General features: G+C 43.7%; 1 protein-coding gene across 8 annotated transcripts in view; it reads left to right on the top strand.

Moving 5' to 3' along the window:
• CHRDL1 (chordin like 1) overlaps positions 1-20,609 on the top strand; it is a gene marked incomplete at both ends in the record, with an annotated part of 119,815 nt that overhangs the window by 52,888 nt on the left and 46,318 nt on the right. For 4 of the 8 annotated variants that reach the window (XM_079726980.1, XM_079726985.1, XM_079726983.1 and 1 more), the window contains one exon: positions 19,291-19,436. The exons of 1 other annotated variant lie outside the window; for it this stretch is intronic. In XM_079726980.1, the coding sequence (XP_079583106.1) occupies positions 19,291-19,436 (146 nt within the window). The remainder of the gene's footprint in view (positions 1-19,290; positions 19,437-20,609) is intronic. 3 more of the 8 variants (XM_079726984.1, XM_079726982.1, XM_079726981.1) reach the window with 1 other exon arrangement.

Below are 20,609 nucleotides of genomic sequence, written 5' to 3'. Positions count from 1 at the left end.
CTTGCCTCCTGGACTGTGCTTCTGCACCATCTCCCTTGCAGAGAAGTTTCAAAAGAACAAATAACCTCCTCCTTTCCACTCTCTTCACTGCTTGTAACTGAGATGAATCCCCTGATAACTGAAAAGAATCTGGAACCCAAGTATCTTTATCTCCTCATGTGCCAAGGCACACTGTAGGCTCTGGACAAATGTTTGGGGAATGAATTAATTCTCTAAGCCTTTCCTGTTATGTATTATCTTTTATGTTATATTTTCCAAGAAAATCTGTTGTCTCAGTCAGTGTGTTTGAGTTAGCCAGAGCTCACGTTATCTCAGCCGAGGGAGGCGGGGCCTCTGCTCTGCGGATGTGGCCATGGCTTATGCAGGTGTTCGGGTATAGACCAGAGAACCTTGCAAAGCTGCCTAGCAGGCTGATGAAAATGATGTAGCTCTTGCACTCCAGGCCCCATCTGCATTCTGAATTCTGTAGACTTCATGGTAACCAGGAACATCAGGCATGACTCCGTCCCTTCTCCACTTTTCCTCTGGCCAAACACAATCACCTAAGAACTAAAGGTACCACAAGTAGGACTTGGGCCCCATATCTTACTGGTCACCTTAGAAATGGCGAGAAAACACCCCTCCAAGCTAACTTCAGAATCAACTGCTGAAAAGGAAGACAATTTAACTCATAGGTCCAAGCAAAGTATCTGCTCATCTCCCTTCTTCTCTCCCTGTTTCCCAGCCCGGGCCTTTACCCCCAACCCAGAGCCACCAACAGTAACTCAGCAATAGCTGAACTGAAGCAAAACCTGTTCACAGCCACCTAAAGCTGAGTTTCAGCTAAGCAGCTGGCTCCTCCAGGCAGCCCTGCCCAGAGCCAGGCCAAGGAAGGGAGCAAATGGCCTGTGTCCCATCTGCAGTGGAATGGCCAGCTCGTTTGCTGGTACCACCTAAAGAAGGAGTGATCCAGTGCTGAGACAGAAGGCTTCCAGGGACCCGCCCAGCCCTAAAAATCTTAAGCCCAAGTATAGTCATTGGATGCCAAGGACACTGGAGAAAGTCTTTGGAGCATGTAGAACACCAAGCCAGTTGGAGTGCCTGCTAAGCCAGCCCAGAATTCCTAGCATTCCAGCCACACCATATACACCCCCACCCCCAGAGGGCAGCCAGTGGCCACAGCAGACGCTGCGTCCAGTGGGCTGAGACCCTCATCAACCCCTCCAAGAGCCTGCTCCCTCACTTAGGGCCGGCCTGCTTGCCCTGTGCTGAGTTCAGGGAGGTGGACAAACCGTACCGCCCAGTTTAGCCTAAGCATCTCACTTGCCATGGAATCTCTAGGCAGTGAATCATTTTGAGCCAGCACTTAAGCAACTTTCCACTGAGTCATCCTGAGGACTGTCAGGTTCACTAATCCTGACATATACTGTGTATATCCTTTGTTCTGATCCTGTCCCCACCCCAATGCTAGGGGAGAGGGGTTACTAAACAACAGAACTATAAAGATGTGCTTATTGGAAGTCATTTGTATCAGGGCTCCCTTTGCTTCTCTATCTCCAAAAAGGCCTGAAGCACTAATTAAAATCCTGCCAGTACCAACTCTTGATCTGTGTATGCTCATGGCTACATAGCTACCAAGAGTATGTACTCTTTACTCCGAGTGGCAATGCATGTTGGATTTCTTTTCCAGACACTCCATGGATCCGTTTTCATTTGACTTCTTCTAGACCAGGGGTCGGGAATTTTTTTTTCTGCAAAGGGCCAGATAATAAATATTTTAGGCTTTGCAGACCATGCAGTCTCTGTTACAGCAACTCTTCCACTGTAGTGCGAAAGCAGCCACGAACAATATATAAATGAATGGGTATGGTCCACTAAAACTTTATTTACAAGACAAATTGCAGGTCAGATTTGGCCCATGATCCCTGTTCTAGACACAATGGGCTAAGTCCAATTAGTAGGGGAGAGACCTACTCTAAGTCCAGTTAGTAGGGGAGACCTGGTTTTAGCTGCTTGAGGGCCTATGAGTATCACTTTGGGGAAGTGACTTCTGTTTTGTCCTCAATTCTTTGGGGGAAGAGATATAAAAATCAGAGTATTTTTCATCTTTCCCAGTTTGAATATGAAAGTCCATTCTTGATCAAATGTTGGATACCCTATAACAATCAGAATAGGCTGAATTCCGATGCAGTCACAACCTACAGATCTCAGTGGCTTGAACCAACAAAGGTTTATTCCTACTCACACTGCATGTCTGTCTCAGCTTAGCACATGTCATTCTCATCCGAAGACCCTGGCTGACAGAGCCTTGCCATCTGGAGATTAATTCCAGTGGCATGGGGAGGGAACAGAGCAAGTTGTGCCCTGGATCTTAAGGGCTTCTGCTCAAAAGTGACACAGATCACTTCTGCTCATGGATCATTGGCTGGAGCAAGCCACGTGGCCACGCTTTGACTTCTAGGGCACAGGGAAGTACAGTGCTGCCGTGTGCCTGGCAGGAGGAGAGCTGGAATATTGATGACTAGCCCTAATGTCTACCACACACTCCAGGAACTCCTTCCCAGGTTTCTTCTTCATATCCTTCCTTGCCTAGCCCTTAGGTGATCTGGCCTAAGGTCTCTTTTGCCCAACCCTGCCTGGCTTCCCTCCATCCTGCTGGTCATTGGCACTGACACATGGGGAGATAGCTTAGGAACTAAAGCATTGGGACAGTAATCATTCCTTAAAAGGCTGTGGAGACCAGCCATGAGCATAAAGTCAGGACAGGTTCTTCAGGCCTTTGGATCCAAGGATTGATTGCCCTTGGGCAGCGGGTCTGAAAACAGTTGGGCCTCTCAGGCCTCTGGGTGTGATTTTACTTTGGTTTGCTCTTAATGGGGATTTGAATCTGAGAGGAAGTTCTCGGCATATTGATTCTGGGCAGTTCCTGCCCTTCGTGCTATGGAGAGCGGTTGTCAAGATGGAAGAGGGAGGTGGAAAGTGAATTGTACGTAGTGATAGTAGGTGATATTAATGCAACATTATGGGCTAACATGAAACTTACGGCTCCTGATTTTAGAGGAGGGAGTAAAGACAAAAGAATTAGGATAAGCTAATTGCCCTAACAATCCCCACATCTTAGTGGCTAAACACAATGCGACGGTTGCTGTGGGGAGGGGGGCTCTGCTCCATGCAGTAGCACCTCCCCAACTCATGACAGTGAAAAATGTCCCCTGGGGGAAAATCACCCTCAGTTGAGAACCACTGCTGTAGTCCCAAAGTATTTGTGATTTTGCATAGATACCTTCACTTCCTTAGGATCCTGGTCTTTAATTATATGTATTTTGCCATTTCTTGTAGACATGGGTTTTGGAGACAAAGGTTATGGTTGGCAGGGAACACAGTTCTAAGATCGCTTGCATTTGTACCCCCATGGGCCATAGATTGAGGCAGCGTGGAACAAGCACCGTCCGCAAACATTCAGAAGTGGGAGTGAAAAGCCTTCTCAATACTCATTAACCTTTGAGAAGGCAACTCATTTCTAGGGCGTTATTGAAGGTTCTGAAGAAAACGAGCTCTAGGACCAGAAGCCCTAAAGCAGTGCCTCTCAAACTCTAATGTACACATGATCCCTGGGAATTTGAAGATGCTGATTAAGGCGGTCTGAGCGGGGGGTGGTGGTGGTGTCTGAGATTCTGCATTTCTAACTAGCTCTCAGGTGACACTAATGCTGCTGGTCCCCATACCTCATCTCAGTAGAGGGTTGGTGGTCTGTGAGAAGAGGAGCTGGCCATCCAATGCCATTTTCAGGTTCTGTAGAGGGAATTGTTCTGTTCCAAGATGATTTCATTGGCCCAGTAACTAATAAGGTCACCTGCAGTTTTCTTTTTTAACTAGATCCTTACTCTATCTACAATTTCCCCTTTCTTCTTTGCCGTTAATATTTATTTATTTATTTTTGGCTGTGTTGGGTCTTTGTTTCTGTGCGAGGGCTCTCTCTAGTTGTGGCAAGCGGGGGCCACTCCTCATTGCGGTGCGCGGGCCTCTCACCGTCGCGGCCTCTCCCGTTGTGGAACACAGGCTCCAGACGCACAGGCTCAGCAGTTGTGGCTCACGGGCCCAGCTGCTCCGCGGCATGCGGGATCCTCCCAGACCAGGGCTCGAACCCGTGTCCCCTGCACTGGCAGGCAGACTCTCAACCACTGCGCCACCAGGGAAGCCCCCTCACCTGCAGTTTTTAAACATCCCCTTTCTCTACCATTCTCAAGAAGACGCGACCCAAGGTTACAGTGCCACCCACCCACCCGCCAAAGCCAAAGTCCCTGCTGGGCAAAGAGGAACTTAGGTAAGCGTACACAATACAGAGAACAGAAAGGACATGTTAGGGAATCTAGATTCAAAAGGACTCCACTGCTGATTGCCATAAGGTGGTGACTGTCCCTCAGGAAACGGAGGCATGAATAGTAAAGCAATGTCAAGGATTCATGCAAATTTCCAATTTGAAATTGGGATTCTTCTTTTGGCAGCCAGGTGCTCATACGATGGCCCCTCTCCTCACTGTAAAGTTATTAGTGGGGAAGGTGATCGTAGGGGTCAGGGATTAAAAAGTAAATAAGGTTTGTTACCATCTTTGCATTTACCAAGGCTAGAGAAGCAGTATGAGGCTGAATCATTGCTTTGGATCAATAATTCTCAAAAAGGGACCACCCGTTTGAGGCTAACATGAGGTGAGGTGGCTGCGTACTTCCTTTTGATCAGCCACCTTCTATTTGTTTTAGCCCTTCTATGTGCCTGAATGTGTGATCGAGAGAGAGTGGTTTCCTTTTCAGAGGCAATGGTGAGAAGAACTTAGGAAAAGCAATTAGAGTGACAAAAAAGATTTTGTGTGGGGGGCCATTTTATCCCAGCTGTAGTTTCAGACAGTGCAACCTAGATTTTGAGAGCAATGCCATGTAGCTCCAGGTCTTGGGCCCAAGACCTTGGCTCCACTTCTGGTTTGACCACTTCCTAACAGTTTCCTCATCTGTAAAGGGAGATAATAACAATCCCTACCTCATAGGGTGGCCGTAGAGAGAAAAGAGCTAATGCACGTGAACATGCAGTGTTAAGCACGAGTTGTTAATGATCAGTTGCTAATGTTATTGGTGCTATTACTGCAGCTATTGGAACTGTGGCTGTCAATTCTTTTCTGCCTCTAAATTGTCCACATATGCCTCACTCCCATCAATGACATTTCTCACTCTGTTCAGTGATTCCCAATCTAGGCTGGGCCGATGGGTGGAGCTTGAAATTACTCCCACCAGAGACCGTGGTCTGCTTGAGAATTGAGGTCCCTTTTTGAGAATTATTGATCCAAAGCAATGATTCAGCCTCATACTGCTTCTCTAGCCTTGGTAAATGCAAAGATGGTAACAAACCTTATTTACTTTTTAATCCCTGACCCCTACGATCACCTTCCCCACTAATAACTTTACAGTGAGGAGAGGGGCCATCGTATGAGCACCTGGCTGCCAAAAGAAGAATCCCAATTTCAAATTGGAAATTTGCATGAATCTTTGACATTGCTTTACTATTCATGCCTCCGTTTCCTGAGGGACAGTCACCACCTTATGGCAATCAGCAGTGGAGTCCTTTTGAATCTAGATTCCCTAACATGTCCTTTCTGTTCTCTGTATTGTGTACGCTTACCTAAGTTCCTCTTTGCCCAGCAGGGACTTTGGCTTTGGCTCTTAAAAGATTTCCTGGGAGGAGAAACATGCTCTTTTCTGTTTTCCTCTAGTAGTTCGGTGACATGGCAGATGTTCCAGCAGCCCTGAGGCTTCATCTGCCACCGCCTTCCCTGCAGCCTCTGCCAATGGCCTCCAGGGACCACTTTCTGAAGCCTGATGCTAATACTTTTCCAAACACAACGAAAAGCGTGTTTGGGGATAAGTTTTCTCAATTAATCCTCAAGTACTGAATGCCTCTTTTCTTCCTTTAGTCTGTAATGTGATGGCAATAGGCTCTTTCACTAGCCTCCTGACAGGACCTGCCTCCAAGCTCACGACCTCTCCTCCAGTCATCCCAGAACAGTCTTACAGAAATGTAAATCTCATCGAATAACTGCACTGCTCAGATCACTTCACCGGCTTCTGGCTTCTCGTCGTATACAGGAACAATCCAAACTCCTAGGGCCAGACTGTATGTTTCAAGTTAATAGCACTCTACAGTATTTCACACGGGGCGTTTTCTCTTGGTTTGCAGTGCTCGCACATGAAAGAAAGAAAGAAAACAAAAGATGCAGGAGGTGCTATGCAGCCCGGTAGGAGAAACATTCAGCTGGGTCTCAGCTGAAGGTTGAGTGACCGGAAGTGGGAGAGGGGTCCTGAATTCAGTACTTTATAGTGTCCACGAGATAGCAAATATCCAGATTCTCAAAATATCTAGTTATTGGAGGTGGTATAGGACAGTGCTTCCCAAAGGGTGTTTCTGGGATGTTCATAGCTGTTAAACAGATGAGAAAAAAGAGGTCTGGTGGCTCAGGAAAGTCAGTTGGAGAAAATGCTGGGTTGTAGTTAAATGGGTTTCTTTACTGTGGGATTTCTGAGATCCTTTAACATGCCTAAAGGTATATTGTGAACCGAGACTATGGATCTTTTCCCAGCTTTATCTGAAGCACAGAATTTTGTTTTCTGCAGAGCGGACTTGGGAAATGCTGGTGTAGGCAATACAAAGGAATGCTTGACCGCACTCCCCACTGTCTCGGCCAGATGCCTCACATTGTTTCTGTAAATGCTGCTTGAGGGTAGTGACTAATTTGTCCATTTCAAAGGGTCATTGACCTTCAAAAAAAAAAAAAAGAAGCCTGGTTCCCAAAGGATTAGAACTAACCAAGTAATAGTAGAACTCATTCTTTATTTAGGGAGAAGAGGAAGGCAGTGAGTGACACACATGCTACCACAAAACCTGTCATTAACAATTAGGCATCATACAGAAGAATTGATTTAGCATTTTCATGTCAACTGCAAGTCCATTTATTACACCGATGGATAATTACAAATTAAAAAAAATCAGGTAGTAGCAAAAGAATAAGAGAAACCAATCAGATCCACTGCAGAAGGGGTTTTTTTTGTTTGGCTACACACCCAAGTTCAGATGAACATATGAGATTTGGGAATTAGCCCCTGAAAACAAAGGCATTTGTGTTTTATCTTCTTCCTCAATTGTTGGACTTGATTTTAGCAGGCTTCTCTTGCCCTCAGGTTTTGTGGCTCTGTGTAAAATTAGGAAACCTAAGTTTGAATCCTGGCTTTGGCACTAAATAACGGTGTCCCTTTGGAAGCTCTAGGCCTCATTTCCATCTCTCAAGAGAGAAGGCCATTTCCAGTTTCCTCTTGGAGATATACATGGGAAACCCTAGATGGCTTATGTAATGAGATTGGAATGGTCCATGAGCTGAATAGTGGAGCTGATGATAAAGCTGTTCAGTAAAGTGGAAGAAGACATTATGACAGGAAAGAACGTAGAGGTTCCCTATGAAGATTGGATTATGGGAAGCTTTCCCCAGTAACAGCTCTGAGCCCACAGAAAGCTGAAAATAAGCGTGCCTAGCCCTAGAGCCCTAGAAACTGGACTGAGTTGCCTGCAGATATCCGGCACTGCTGAGGTGAAACCCACAGGCTCCTCGCTTTGTATTAAAGTAGTGGGGGCACCTCTTCTGAGTCATGAATGCTTTGAGAATCTAATGGAACCCACGGACCCTCCTCCCAGAAGAATGCATGTACCCTCATACACTCAAAATACACTTCGGAATCACTTTCGAGAATCCTATTTATTTCTCTCCAGCTCTCTAGGACTTAAATGAAAAAGGGCCTCACTCCTGGAGGTGCACACTTATCGCTTAACAAAATTAATATTAGACCCTCAGTATTCGAGTACATGTCACTATTTGGGTGTTTGTCCCTTTGTTCCAGTGCTAGAGCCAGGAGGAGATAGGTCAAGACAGAAGCCCCACCTGCTATGTAGTTGGTGATCACTCGGCAAGCAGTCTACCTGTTAGCAGGTGCTAGGCTGTAGGGTACAGACAGGCAGACCATTGGAGTTGCTGCAAGGAGTCAGAGTGTGTTTGACGGATAGTGAGGGCTGGGTAGGATGTGAATAAGCAGAGGGTAGTCTGTGGGCGTGGTTGGGTCTAGCATGAGTCAGGGCACAGCTGGCAAAGGACACAGTGGGGATGGGGACCGGCTGGTCTGAAGTAGAGTGTTCTTTAGCCAAGGGGATGCGTCTCTGAGATGTGCTTCATCACCCTGGCTGGGCCGTGCTGTGATGCTACTTCGTACCCAGAGCTTCAGCTCCGGGTGCTTGCCCACAGGCAGGTGACTGACACAGCCAGGCTAGAACTCCTACCTGAAAGGCTGAGGGGTCTTTTCCGAGTTGGCAGAACCCTCATGGGATGTTTAGGCTCTGGATGCCGGACCGCTGGAGCAGACTCAGTTATACATCTCTCTTTGCCTTCAGACGGACTGCACTTGGTAAGCTGGAGATAATCAGAATCAATTGTCCACGTTGCACGTAGCTTCTTTTCTCCCCAGGCCTTTCCAAAAAATAGAATCTGGTTTGTTCCTTCCACGTCCCTGTAAAGTAGAAGCAAGTGAAACGATTACCCCCTACGTACACACACGCACTCACCATACTCACGAATGCAGAAAGTTCCTTAGGAACCGAGGCCCAGAGATGCAAAGGGACAGCGGTCCCATCACACAGCAAGTCAGTGGCCCAACCCAGCCAAGAATACACGTGCTCCCTTTCTCCCCCAGATCGAGTGCCCGGCCTGCTGTCACCCCTTGCCTCACGGAGGGATGCTCACCTCTTGCACAAAACCTCTCCTCAAGCCATCCTTCTCCTCATCTGCCTGACAAGGTGGCATTTTCAGGCAGGGTCAGCTAACTGACTGACAGCAGCTGAAACGTGAAAGGAAGTGGGATGAAAAACAGCCTGCAGAGGGGTTCCAGATGAGGAGGGGACGAGCTGGGATCACACCGGGGGTGTGAGCTTTCAGTGCCCTCTTCCCCTCTCTTCTGTCCAGCTGGACCGGCAGATGACTGTTTCCTCTCACTCGGCACCTTCTTGGTTGGGGAAGAGTGTTGTGTCTGTCTGTTGAGCTGCAGAGTGATCTGCTGAATCTGCTGCAGGAAGTTCCTGGCCCGGGACCCCACCAGGGGTTGGGCCAGGGGTCGGAGTAGGGAGGCCACTAGTCATGCTGAAGAGTCTCCTTGAAGATTCAAAACGGGAAGGTCCTCCCCTCATCGCCCCTCCTTTAGCTCAGCTGTCTGGCAGACCTACCCCATCTCCCAGGGTGGGTACCCCATGGACAAGATGATGAATTGGGATCGACCCCCTCCACCCCTCTGTGGTTCTTTGTCATTTACCTTTCTATTCGTCACCTGCCTCCCTGTCACCAGGGTACGCAGCACCTTCAGTTTGTCCAGGCATGCCCCACACTGATACTCAGCCTTTGTGCCTGCATGGTAGGATGTTTAGTCGTTCAGGATTTTCAGCAACAGCTTTATTTGAGATATAATTCGCATCCTATTTATCCTTTTAAATAGTACGGTTAAATTGGTTTTAGTGCATTTGCAAGATATTGCCATTACCACCACTATCTAATTCCAGAATATTTTCATTATCCCAAAAAGAAATCCCATACCTGCTAGGAGTCAACTCCCCATTTTCCCCTCCTCTCAGCTCCTGGCATGTGCTGAGTTACTTTCTGTCTCTATGGGATTTGCCTATTGCCTATATTTCATAAATATGGAATCATACAGTATGTGACCTTTTGTGACCTGGCTTATTTCACTAAGCATAATGTTTTCAAGTTTCATCCATTCTAACTGAATTATATTGCATTGTTTGTTACACCACATTTTGTTTATCAATTCTTCCACTAATGGACACTGGGCGCTTTCTGCCTTTTGACTATTGTGAATAATGCTGCTCTGAAGATTCGTGTACAAGGATCTGTTTGAGTCTCTGCTTTCAGATCTCTTAAGTATATACTAGAAGTGGGATTACTGCTTCATATGGTAACTCTAGGTTTAACTTCAGAGGAACTGCCAAGCTTTTTTGCACAGCAGCTGTACCATTTGACATTTTTACATTCCTACCAGCAGTGTACAAAGGTTCCATTTTCTCCACATCCTTGCCAACACTTATTATTATTTTCTTTTTTATTGTAACTGTCCTAGTGGGTGCAAAGTGGTGTCTCACTGTGATTTTTGTTCTCCTCCCTGCCCCCAAGATTTTGCTCTTTATTGGGGAACTGCTCCAACCTTCAGTATTCATTACTATGAACTTATTAAGCCTCTTGGAAAGGCAGGGCCCTAATGCTTGAAGTTGGGGCCACGTCAGGCACTCTGGCAGAGCAGAGAAGAAGAGAGTTAGGGACAGAGTGAACTTGTCACCTTTGGAAGCTCTAGCATGGCACGAGCAGTCTGCTCTACCAGTCATTTTCCCTTCCCCCAAAGTGACCTTTGAGTGCAGAAGTAGTTAGACAAGCCTTCCCTGAAGAGGTGAGACTGCAGCTGGGCCGTGAAGGGTGGACAGAAGGAAAATGGATGAAGGGGAGAAAGGGAGAGGCATTCTAAACTGAAAACTATGAACTGCTTTCCAAAGAACAGCTCAGATACTGAACCCAAACAGAGATGAAACTCAAACCAATCAACAGTGACTTTTGTTTAGCAGCTCTAGAAAGCATGCAGCAGGAGAGGAGGCTGGAAATGATGGCCAAAATGCAGTGGGAAAGTTGGTTTCTTTGCCCCTCAAGACCACTCAATCACAAATGCACTCGTGACCCTTCTGACTCATAAATTCACCTCTCTGGGACCCTCAGGAAATCCAAAGCAGAGGCTATAGGTTTGATAGATGGCTCTGGCCAGAACTCAGCTGCTTGGCTAGAGAAATCACTCCTGGTGGGCTCCCCCCTGAGACAGGGGGATAGGGCAAATGGAGTCAGCTGGAAGTTGAGCCATATAAGGATTCTTAGTGAACGTGATGGGCTCAGAAGTGAGTGACTCTCTAGTCACCACTCAGAATCTGGCAATATTTGAGAAGTTCTACAGGATAGTGAAAGACAGTTGTCTTAGTCAGTTTGGGCTGCTATAACAAAAATATCATAGACTAATGGCTTAAACAACAAACATTTATTTCTCACAGTCCTAGGGGCTGGAAAGTCAAAGATCAAGGTGCCAGCAGATCTGGTGTCTGGTGAGAGACCACTTCCTGGCTTGTGGATAGTCATCTTCATCCTGTGTCCTCATATGGCTGAGAGCAGAGATCATCTCCCCGTTGTCTCTTCTTATAAGGGCATTAATCCCATTCATGACAGCCCCAACTCCCAAAGACCCCCACCTCAAAGTACAATCACATTGGGGATTAGGGTTTCAACATATGAATTTGGTGAAGGGGACACAAACATTCAGCCTATAACAGGTACTGTAGGGACTAGGCAGCCCCAGCCTGCTTTCTGCCTTCCAGAAACCCTATCATTTACAGCTAATAGTAATGTAACAATGACAGCATTCACTGAGCACTAATATGCGTCTGGTACTAGGCTGAGCACTTTATGGGTCTCACCTCATTTGATCCTCACAACAACCTGTGAGGTAGGTACTATTATCAGCCCCATTTTATCGATGTGTGAACCGAGGCTCAAGAATGTTGAATGACTTGCTCAGCTAATAAGTGGGATCTAATTAATAGTGGAGGTGGAATTTGAACACAATTTGGACACCCTGAAATAAGGCCTTTCCTCCCACTAGGACAGCTCTCAGAGGCTGTATTTTTAGTCAACGCCCCTGCATTGAGCCTTAAGTTCTGGAATGTTTCACACTCCTTGCCCTGTGCTCTACAATCTCATTATAGATAAAGCATCAAAGGCCTAAGTTACAATTTAACTATCTAGAAATATAACCTATTTTCAAACATTGTCTTCCATTCTCACTGTGATATGAATTAGTCAATAAGATGAGTGCTAAGCCCCCCTAGCAAGGCCTCAATGTGATGGGACACAGAAGAGTTAAGGTTTTATGGAGGAGGAGAGTTTGGGGAAGATATGAAAATCATAGGTCTCTGCCTAAGGACAGCAGGTCTAGATAAGTCATCATTCTGAGCAACCCAGGGCAAAAAGAAGTGATAGTGCTTGGAGCGCTGACAGGGAGAAATCGAAATGGTAGGCATCATTGCTTTAGCTCATGGACCCATTTGAAGCAATACCTTTGATTTCAGTGAGCATCCCAAAGAAGAACTCACCTGGACCCACATGACCTCAGAGGGTGAGCAAGGTTCTTGGAGGGAAACTATAGATACACACTGTTTGGGATGCATTGATTCTGCAAGATGTGTCACACCCTTGCTGTATGCTCTGACCTATCTTGACCAGGATGCAGTGCCCAGCTGTTCTTCCCTCCTTGGAGGAGCACAGGAGGTTTCCCATTAGCACCCTTCTTTGCCTGCTTTCTTCCTAGCTGGGCCAAGGCCCAGATGTCAGCTCAAATTTACAGACTTTATTTAAAACAGTTTGTTTCAGAGAGCAGTGTAATAGCCCCCCACTCTCCCCAAAGGGGCTAAATAGTGTCTGTAGGAGAGAACCATCTCATTGTAGTCACACTGGGAACACAAGAGTCCTAGCTAGGGTCTGTCCCACTAGTAGGAATAGAGCTGGCTACTATGACCAGCTCTGTAGGATTGATTTTCCATGGTTGGAAAGGACCCAAAATGGTCATCAAATTTAGCCCCTCGCCTTGAGTTAGAGTTTTTTTAAAACATACACTCTTCAAATTTAATTTTTCAGTGGGAAATACATTTGTATCATTCAAGAATATGAATGCATATGCGTGTATGTGTATATGATTATATATGTTTATGTTCATAAAGATGTATGTAAAAGTATGCAGTAAGATGTCTAATTCACCCCTGTCCCACATCCATTCAATTCTTACCTTTCTCCTCAAAACGTGGTCCCCCCTTATAACTTTTAGTATTTTCCTATGTATCCTTCCAGATTTTCTTTATGAAAATATAAGCAAATATGAATACATACTCTTAAAAAATTATATTCTCTTTACATAAAAGGCAGTATATTATCCAAATCATTTTGCACTTTGTGATTTTTTTTCATTTAATAATCTATTTTTCTGTATTAGTGCCTAGAGAGCTTACACATTCTTTTATACGACTACACACTATTTCATTGTATTAATGAGCCACCACATATTTAACCAGATGTCTATTGATGGACACAGAAGTTGTTTCCAATCTTTTGCCATCACGAACAATGGTGCAGTGAATAACTTTTAGATTTTTCACACACACGCAAGTATATCTGTAGCGTGAATTCTTAAAAGTAGGATTGCTGGGTCAAAAATACACATATATATATTTTTTATTTGCCACATCAACAACTTTATTTTCTCCCATAGAATTCAGGTATAAGCATGAAAAGTAGAGTAGTTTTCAAAACCTTAGTTCTTCTTAAGGTTCATGTTAAATATCTTCTTTCCACCTAGCTTTGTGCTGGGTACTATGGTATGAACAAAGGAACAGAGCCCATAAACTACAACCTCAAATAGTTTATAAATGGTTTGGAGAAATAAAATATATCTACATATAACGAGCAGAGAGAATATTAAAGCCATGTTTATGACAGAATCCATGTCAAAAGAGTAACTATTTTACTTCCACTTTAGATGAAATGATAAGCTTTGGAAACATTTATTTAAAAGACAAGTGTATCCCTCACACTCTTCCTTGGACCTCCTTTTAATTTTTGTTATATACATGTACATTCAGAAAATACATATATTTTAAAATTGAATGATATTGCTAAATTGCCTCCGTAGTGTTTGTATCAGTTCTCCACAGCCTTGCTGAGAGAGTTTATTAATCAAACTTTTGGACTTTTGCAAATCTGATAAGAAAAATGGTTATCTTGGTGTAGTTTTTTTTTAATTGAGGTATAATTGATATATTCGTTTCAGGTGTACAACATAATGGTTCAATATCTGTTTATATTGCAAAATGATCAACTCAATAAGTCTAGTTAACATCTGTCCCCATATATAGTCACAATTTTTTTCTTGTGATGAGGACTTTTAAGATTTATTCTCTTAGCAACTTTAAAATATGCAGTACAATATTATTAAGTATACTCACCATGATGTACATTCCATTCCCAACACCCTCCCAACCCCCCTGCATCTGGCAACAACCAATTTGTTCTCTATATCTACAAGCTTGTTTTTTTTTTAAGATTCCGTGTATAAATGAGATCATATAGTATTTGTCTGTCTCTGTCTGACTTATTTCACTTAGCATAATGCCCTCAAGGTCCATCCATGTAGTCGCAAATGGCAAGATTTCATTCTTTTTTTTATGGCTGAATAGTATTCATGTGTGTGTGTGTGTGTGTGTGTATGTGTGTGTGTGTGTGTCTCTCTGTCTGTCTGTCTCAAGGGAATTAAAGGGAACATAACCTCTTCTTCCAAGCCCTTTACCTTCATTTCCATATTACCCTCTCCACCACCACCTCCAGAATGGACTGTGGCTGTGCTGGGACTACACCACTAGAATGGGAGAGAACCAGACTGGAAACACTGGCATCAGGCTCAGCCATCAAGAATAAAATAGGAACCTGAGTACCAATAGCAATGGCAAAAGAAGGGAGGGCTCGGAGTCAAGGAGATTAGCAACCCTACTTGGGAGCTCTGGACAGGTTTGCATTTATCTCATAAACACTGGAAGCTGACTTACAAGTGGCCTTTCTGACTAGCCAAGAACTGGCCCACTAAGGAATTAGAAATTTGAGGGTAGGGAGAGTGGAGAAGAGAGCCACCAGCATGAGGATGTTGGATTCCAGAGGGTGGGAGGAGGGGTAGTACTAGGAGGGAGAGAATGGTGTATCAAAGGAAGTGGGAAAGGACCACAGACTTTTTGGTAAAGCTTGCCAGTTGCTCTGAAGGGCGAGAAAAAGCCTGTCACAAGGTTATTCACACTGAGATGTTACTGATCATGTGTATCCTCTCAGAGAAGTTTGGGGATTATAAAATCTGATTGCCAAAAGGCAATCCCTAATCCAAAAGAATGAACTTCTAACGGCATTTTAGGCATCCATGAGAGAAAAGGTGGTAAGAGACATTTAGGATAAGGGAGTGTTTTCTGAGCACCCCAGAAATTATAGTTCTGCTTACATATAAGATCATCCCTCATGGGGGAGAAGGAACAGTTCCTCTTGGCAACACAATTGTAGTCAGATGGCTGAGTGCTGGTCTGCTTACCCGACAGCGTCCTTCCTCCACTCCTCCTCAGAGTGCTGTGTGGGATTTGATGCGAAACGGGAAATGGCAGAGGCTAGAAGCCATGCAACCTGGTCACTTCTGTTGTAGCATTCTCCTGAGGGCTCCTGAAGCCAGCCTTGCTTCAGACTGAATTTCTGCCAGTTTTCGGCCAGGAACACAGAATGTGTTCCAAGGATTGTTGGTTAGAAGCCCAGCCACCTTGGAAAATCTGGGAAGGGAGTGTGTAGAGTCCGAGGTGGCTTTTCTTGCCTCTGGAGTTCCTTGCATGCTGTGTTAGCCCTCCAAAGATGCAAGGGGAGATTTGAGTTCCATATCCTATTCTTAGATAGAAAAGTCAAAGCCCAAAGAGGTAAAGTGACTTGTTCAAGGTTATGGGAGGTGGGTACCCAAGCTGGAATTATGACTCAGTGATCCTGCCCCCCTCAGTTTTTAAAAACTTTCTTTTCTTTAGTAAAAATTGTATATATTTAAGGTATACAACATGCTGATTTGATATACATACACAGATTGAAATGATTACTACAGTTAAGCTAATTAACATCATCTCCTTCTCGCCTGGTTACCATCTATTTTTGTGATGAGAGCACCTGAAATCTACTGTCTTAGCAAATTTCCAGTATACAATGCAGTATTATTAACTATAGCCATCATGCTATACTTTAGATCTCTAGACTTACTCATCCTACGTAACTGCAACCTTGTACCCTTTAACCAATATCTCCCCATTTCTCACACCTCCCTGCCCCTGGTAACCACCATTCTAATCTCTGCTTCTGTATATTCAAATTTTTTAGATTTCACATTTAAGTGAGATTATGCAGTTTTTTTTTTCTTTCTGTAACTGGCTTACTTCACTTAGCATAATGTCCTTCAGGTTCAACCATGTTGTTGCAAATGGCAGGATCTCCTTTTAAGGGCTGAATTATATATATATATATATACATATATATATATGTATATATATGTGTGTATATATATATACATCTATCTCACAATTTTTTAATCCATTCGTCCACGAATATGGGGTATGGGATGGACACTTAAGTTGTCTCCATGTCTTGGCTACTGTGAATAATGCTGCAATAAACATAGGATACAATAAACATGAGAATGCAGATATCTCTTCCAGGGACCGATTTCATTTCCTTTCTGCCCTCCAGTTTTGACACCCACTGTGTGAAAAGAACAGGAAACTTCAAGGCAGGAAAACTATATTTCTTAGTTGGCTCTTCTATTAATAGCTGTGTGACATGGACCAAACCTTTTGAGGTATCAGTAGCCTCATTTTCATAATTCTCCCCTCACCCCATTAGGGATCTTAGAAGAATGCAATAATAATAAATAGGAAGAAGTTAAGATAAATTTCTTGTGTAAAATTAGCATTAAGCATAACCATAATTGGTTTCCTTTTCTTTGATTCTGTTTTGTCTTCTTCTTTTTTACTTTCTCTCCATCTCTTGTTGAGTACAATAATGCACTCCAATGAGATCCTGAGAACAATTTCATTGTTTTATTTCAAACAGTTGTATTGAGGTATAATTTACCCACCATATATGGACTCATTAGTTTTGAGTGATGGGAAAGAAAGAATGGTCTCTTTTTAAAAAAAATTTTTATTGACGTGTAGTTGATTTACAATATTGTGTCATTTTCAGATATACAGCAAATTGATTCAGTTATATGTGTGTGTGTGTGTATATATATATATATATATGTTTATTTTCAGGTTATTTTCCATTATAGGTTATTACAAGATATTGAACATAGTTCCTTGTGTTATACCATAAATCCTTGTTGCTTATCTACTTTATGTATAATAGTTTGTATCTGTTAATCCCATATTCCTAATTTATCCCTGCCCCCCACCTTTCCCCTTTGATAACCATAAATTTGTTTTCTATGTCTGTTAGTCTGTTCCTGTTTTGTATATAGATTCATTTGTACAGTAATTTTTTTTTAGATTCCACATATAAGTAATACCATATAATATTTGTCTTTCTCTGCCTGACTTATTTCACTTAGTATGATAATCTCTAGGTCCATCCATCTTGCTGCAAATGGCAATATTTCATTCTTTTTATGGCTGAGTAATATTCCATTGTAAATATATACCACATATTTTTTAATTAATTAATTATTAATTAATTAATTTTTGGCTGCGTTGGGTCTTCATTGCTGCACACCGGCTTTCTCTAAGTGTGGCGAGCGGGGGCTACTCTTCATTGTGGTGAGCGGACTTCTCATTGCAGTGGCTTCTCTTGTTGTGGAGCACGGGCACTAGGTGCATGGGCTTCAGTAGTTGTGGCACGTGGGCTCAGTAGTTGTGGCTCGTGGGCTCTAGAGTCCAGGCTCAGTAGTTGTGGCGCATGGGCTTAGTAGCTCTGCGGCATGTGGGATCTTCCCAGGCTAGGGCTCGAACCCATCAGGCGGATTCTTAACCACTGTGCCACCAGGGAAGTCCCTATACTACATCTTCTTGAACCAATTGTCTGTTGATGGGCACTTGGGTTGTTTCCATGTCTTGGCTATTGTAAATAGTGCTGCTATGAACATTGGGGTGCGTGTGTCTTTTCAAATTAGAGTTTTCTCCGGATATCTGCCCAGGAGTGGGATTGCAGGATCATATGGTAACTCTATTTTTAATTTTTTAAGGAACCTCCATACTCTTTTCCCTAGTGGCTGCACCAATTTACATTCCCACCAACAATGTAGAAGAGTTACCAGGATGGTCTAACTTTTTAAGCCTCACTCTAATGAAACACACAACTCCGCTAATTTCTGTTCTTCCACTATCCCACAGCATGTACTTTCGAAGCTCTGCTTGTATCTATTGTTAATTTGTACACTGATGGTTAGTTTAACCTGGGCACTTGTTCATTGATATTTAGTGTGTGTGTATGTGTGTGTATGTGTGTGCACAGCATGTACTTTAAGGAAGCCCAATGAAAAGACTTCTCAAAACCATTCACTTAGAGTCAGCTCACCAAGTGCATTGACCTTTTTGCTATATGGCAAACCTGTGCCAGACTCCATGGAGAAAGACACGTGTAAGGTGGAGTCCCAAGTCTTCAAAAAGCAATATATACAAGTGTATATATGGGTTGGTAGGAAAAAAATGGAATTTAGAGACAGAGGACCAGATATCAATTCCCTTTTTCATCACTCACTACCTTTGTGACTTCAGATAAGTCATTCAACATCAGAGACTTGTCACCCTCAAATGAAAAATGAAGATAAGAATCTGCCTTACTTGCTTCACAGTGTTCTTATGAGGCTCCATTGTAATAACGTGTGTGAAAGCTCTTTGTAAATTGTTGGCTAAGAGACTATAATTCACAAATATGAGTTACAGTAATATTCAAGTGCCAAATGGTGTGTTTCAGACATCAGATGCTTTGAGAGGTGCAGATCGTGGGCTGGAGCTGTTAGGGACTGCTTCATGGAGGAAAGTGGACTTTTGCTGAGCCTTCAGAATCAGACAGGACTTCAATAGATGGAAAAGAGTGGCAAGGAGGGGGCAATGTTGGTGAAGAGACTAAAAACAATCAAAGACTCCAGAGGCTAGAACAAGCATACAAGCATATACCAAGTGTTATAAAACATGGGAGGGGGTAAAGTTACCAGGGTAGTTATAATAGGTGGTTCCTCATCAGAAAAGACTCCCTCCTTCCAGGCAAGTTAATACCTTATTCATCTAACACTGTTAGCTCCATCAAGGCAGGGGCCTTGTCCTTCTTCACTGATCTCTCTCTCGTGCCTGTCACAGTGCCTGGTACGTAGTAGGTGCTCAATAAATGCCCCAAAATTGAAGGAATGGATGGATAGTCACATGTCATTTGTTATTCCTGTCTGGCTGCTTTAATATTATCTAAGTCATCAGCCACTGAATTAGGGACTATTTTTAACTCCCTCTGTGTGGTACAGCCCCATCTGCTGTTGGGATTTGTGAAATTCTTTGCAATGATGCCAATACTTGGTGTGGTTTTTCTCCACCCTGTCCCAGAAGACTCCTTACCCCCAGTGAACAATAAGGTGACCAGCAAGTCGTGTGAGTACAACGGGACCACTTACCAACACGGTGAGCTGTTCATGGCTGAAGGGCTCTTTCAGAACCGGCAACCCAACCAATGCACACAGTGCAGCTGTTCGGTAAGACCCTGTATCTTAATGTCCCTGCTATCCCCTACCCAAATAAGAGCGCTTCCATACTTGTACTTTTAGTTTAGGCCTACACTGTAGGGTGCTTGATTGGAAGATGAATTGTATGTAAATCATGAGCCTTCCTGACCTTAATCAACCCTGATCCACTCTGTTGAAGAGGTCAGACCCAGTCATATCCCGGTCTTAAAACTTTAGGACTACTTAAAAGGACAAAAATGAGCTGATAATCTTGATCTGTACTTCTTTTCACAATAATTACACCACCAGAGCCTTCATCTGAAGAACTCAGTTATTTGATAAGCCTTGGAAATGCCATGGGTGGAAAAGCCACTGGCACCATCTGGGACCACTCAGTCCAATTCACAAGAAAATGGGGGTGTCTCTTGGTTCCCATCTCTGAAATATTCCACTAACCAGTCAGTTCCTGGTGCCCTGCAATGAGAAAAGTCTCTCGACAAATGCTTGATCATGATGATTCCTGTGACATTATTTGTCAAAAGAATTGTATACTTCATGAATAAGGTATACTGATTACATCATCATCTACTTGTGCAGCCCAGAGAATGTAATAAATAGAACCAGAAAAATGGAGTAAAATGGGTGTTTAAGCTGAAGTATGAGGGGATGAAGTTAGATGTAGAAACAACCTTTCTGCCTATAAAGGGTATGAAACACTGGATTGACAAGGGAAGCTAAAGAATCTCTTTGCTTAGGGATTTTTAGTAAAAATATAGCATCTCAGTAGTTCGAGAGAATTTGGTCGTAGCCATGCTTCCCTAATGACCTTTCAGGAACCCTCCTAGCTCCAGAACCGTATGCTTCTAAGAACTAAGATCAAGGTTCAAGGAATGATGTTTGGAACATAGAATTTTAGAGAATGAACATTATGCAAGGACAAACGTAACCAGCAAGTGCATTTGATCCTCTCCCTTGCCTTGTGCTGGACTGAGCTGTCCATTCAGATGATCTTTTATAGTTTTGTATCACCCCAAAGAGCTTGTCTACTTGTTTTGGAAGGGAGACTCTAGTGAGTGTTACAGAAGGCAGCTATTGTGCAAATCTGCATTCCGCCAAAGCCCCAACATCCAGCTGAAGCACGATATGGACCAGAATGGACAGAGGAGAGAGAGGCAAGACTGTATTTGGTGGTTTGGAGTCTCA

The sequence above is a fragment of the Hyperoodon ampullatus genome (genome assembly GCF_949752795.1).
Source record: "Hyperoodon ampullatus genome assembly, chromosome: X".
In the NCBI taxonomy this organism is placed as follows: domain Eukaryota; kingdom Metazoa; phylum Chordata; class Mammalia; order Artiodactyla; family Ziphiidae; genus Hyperoodon; species Hyperoodon ampullatus.
Note: the sequence above shows the minus strand (reverse complement) of the source record. Positions and strands in the feature narration are given on the sequence as shown.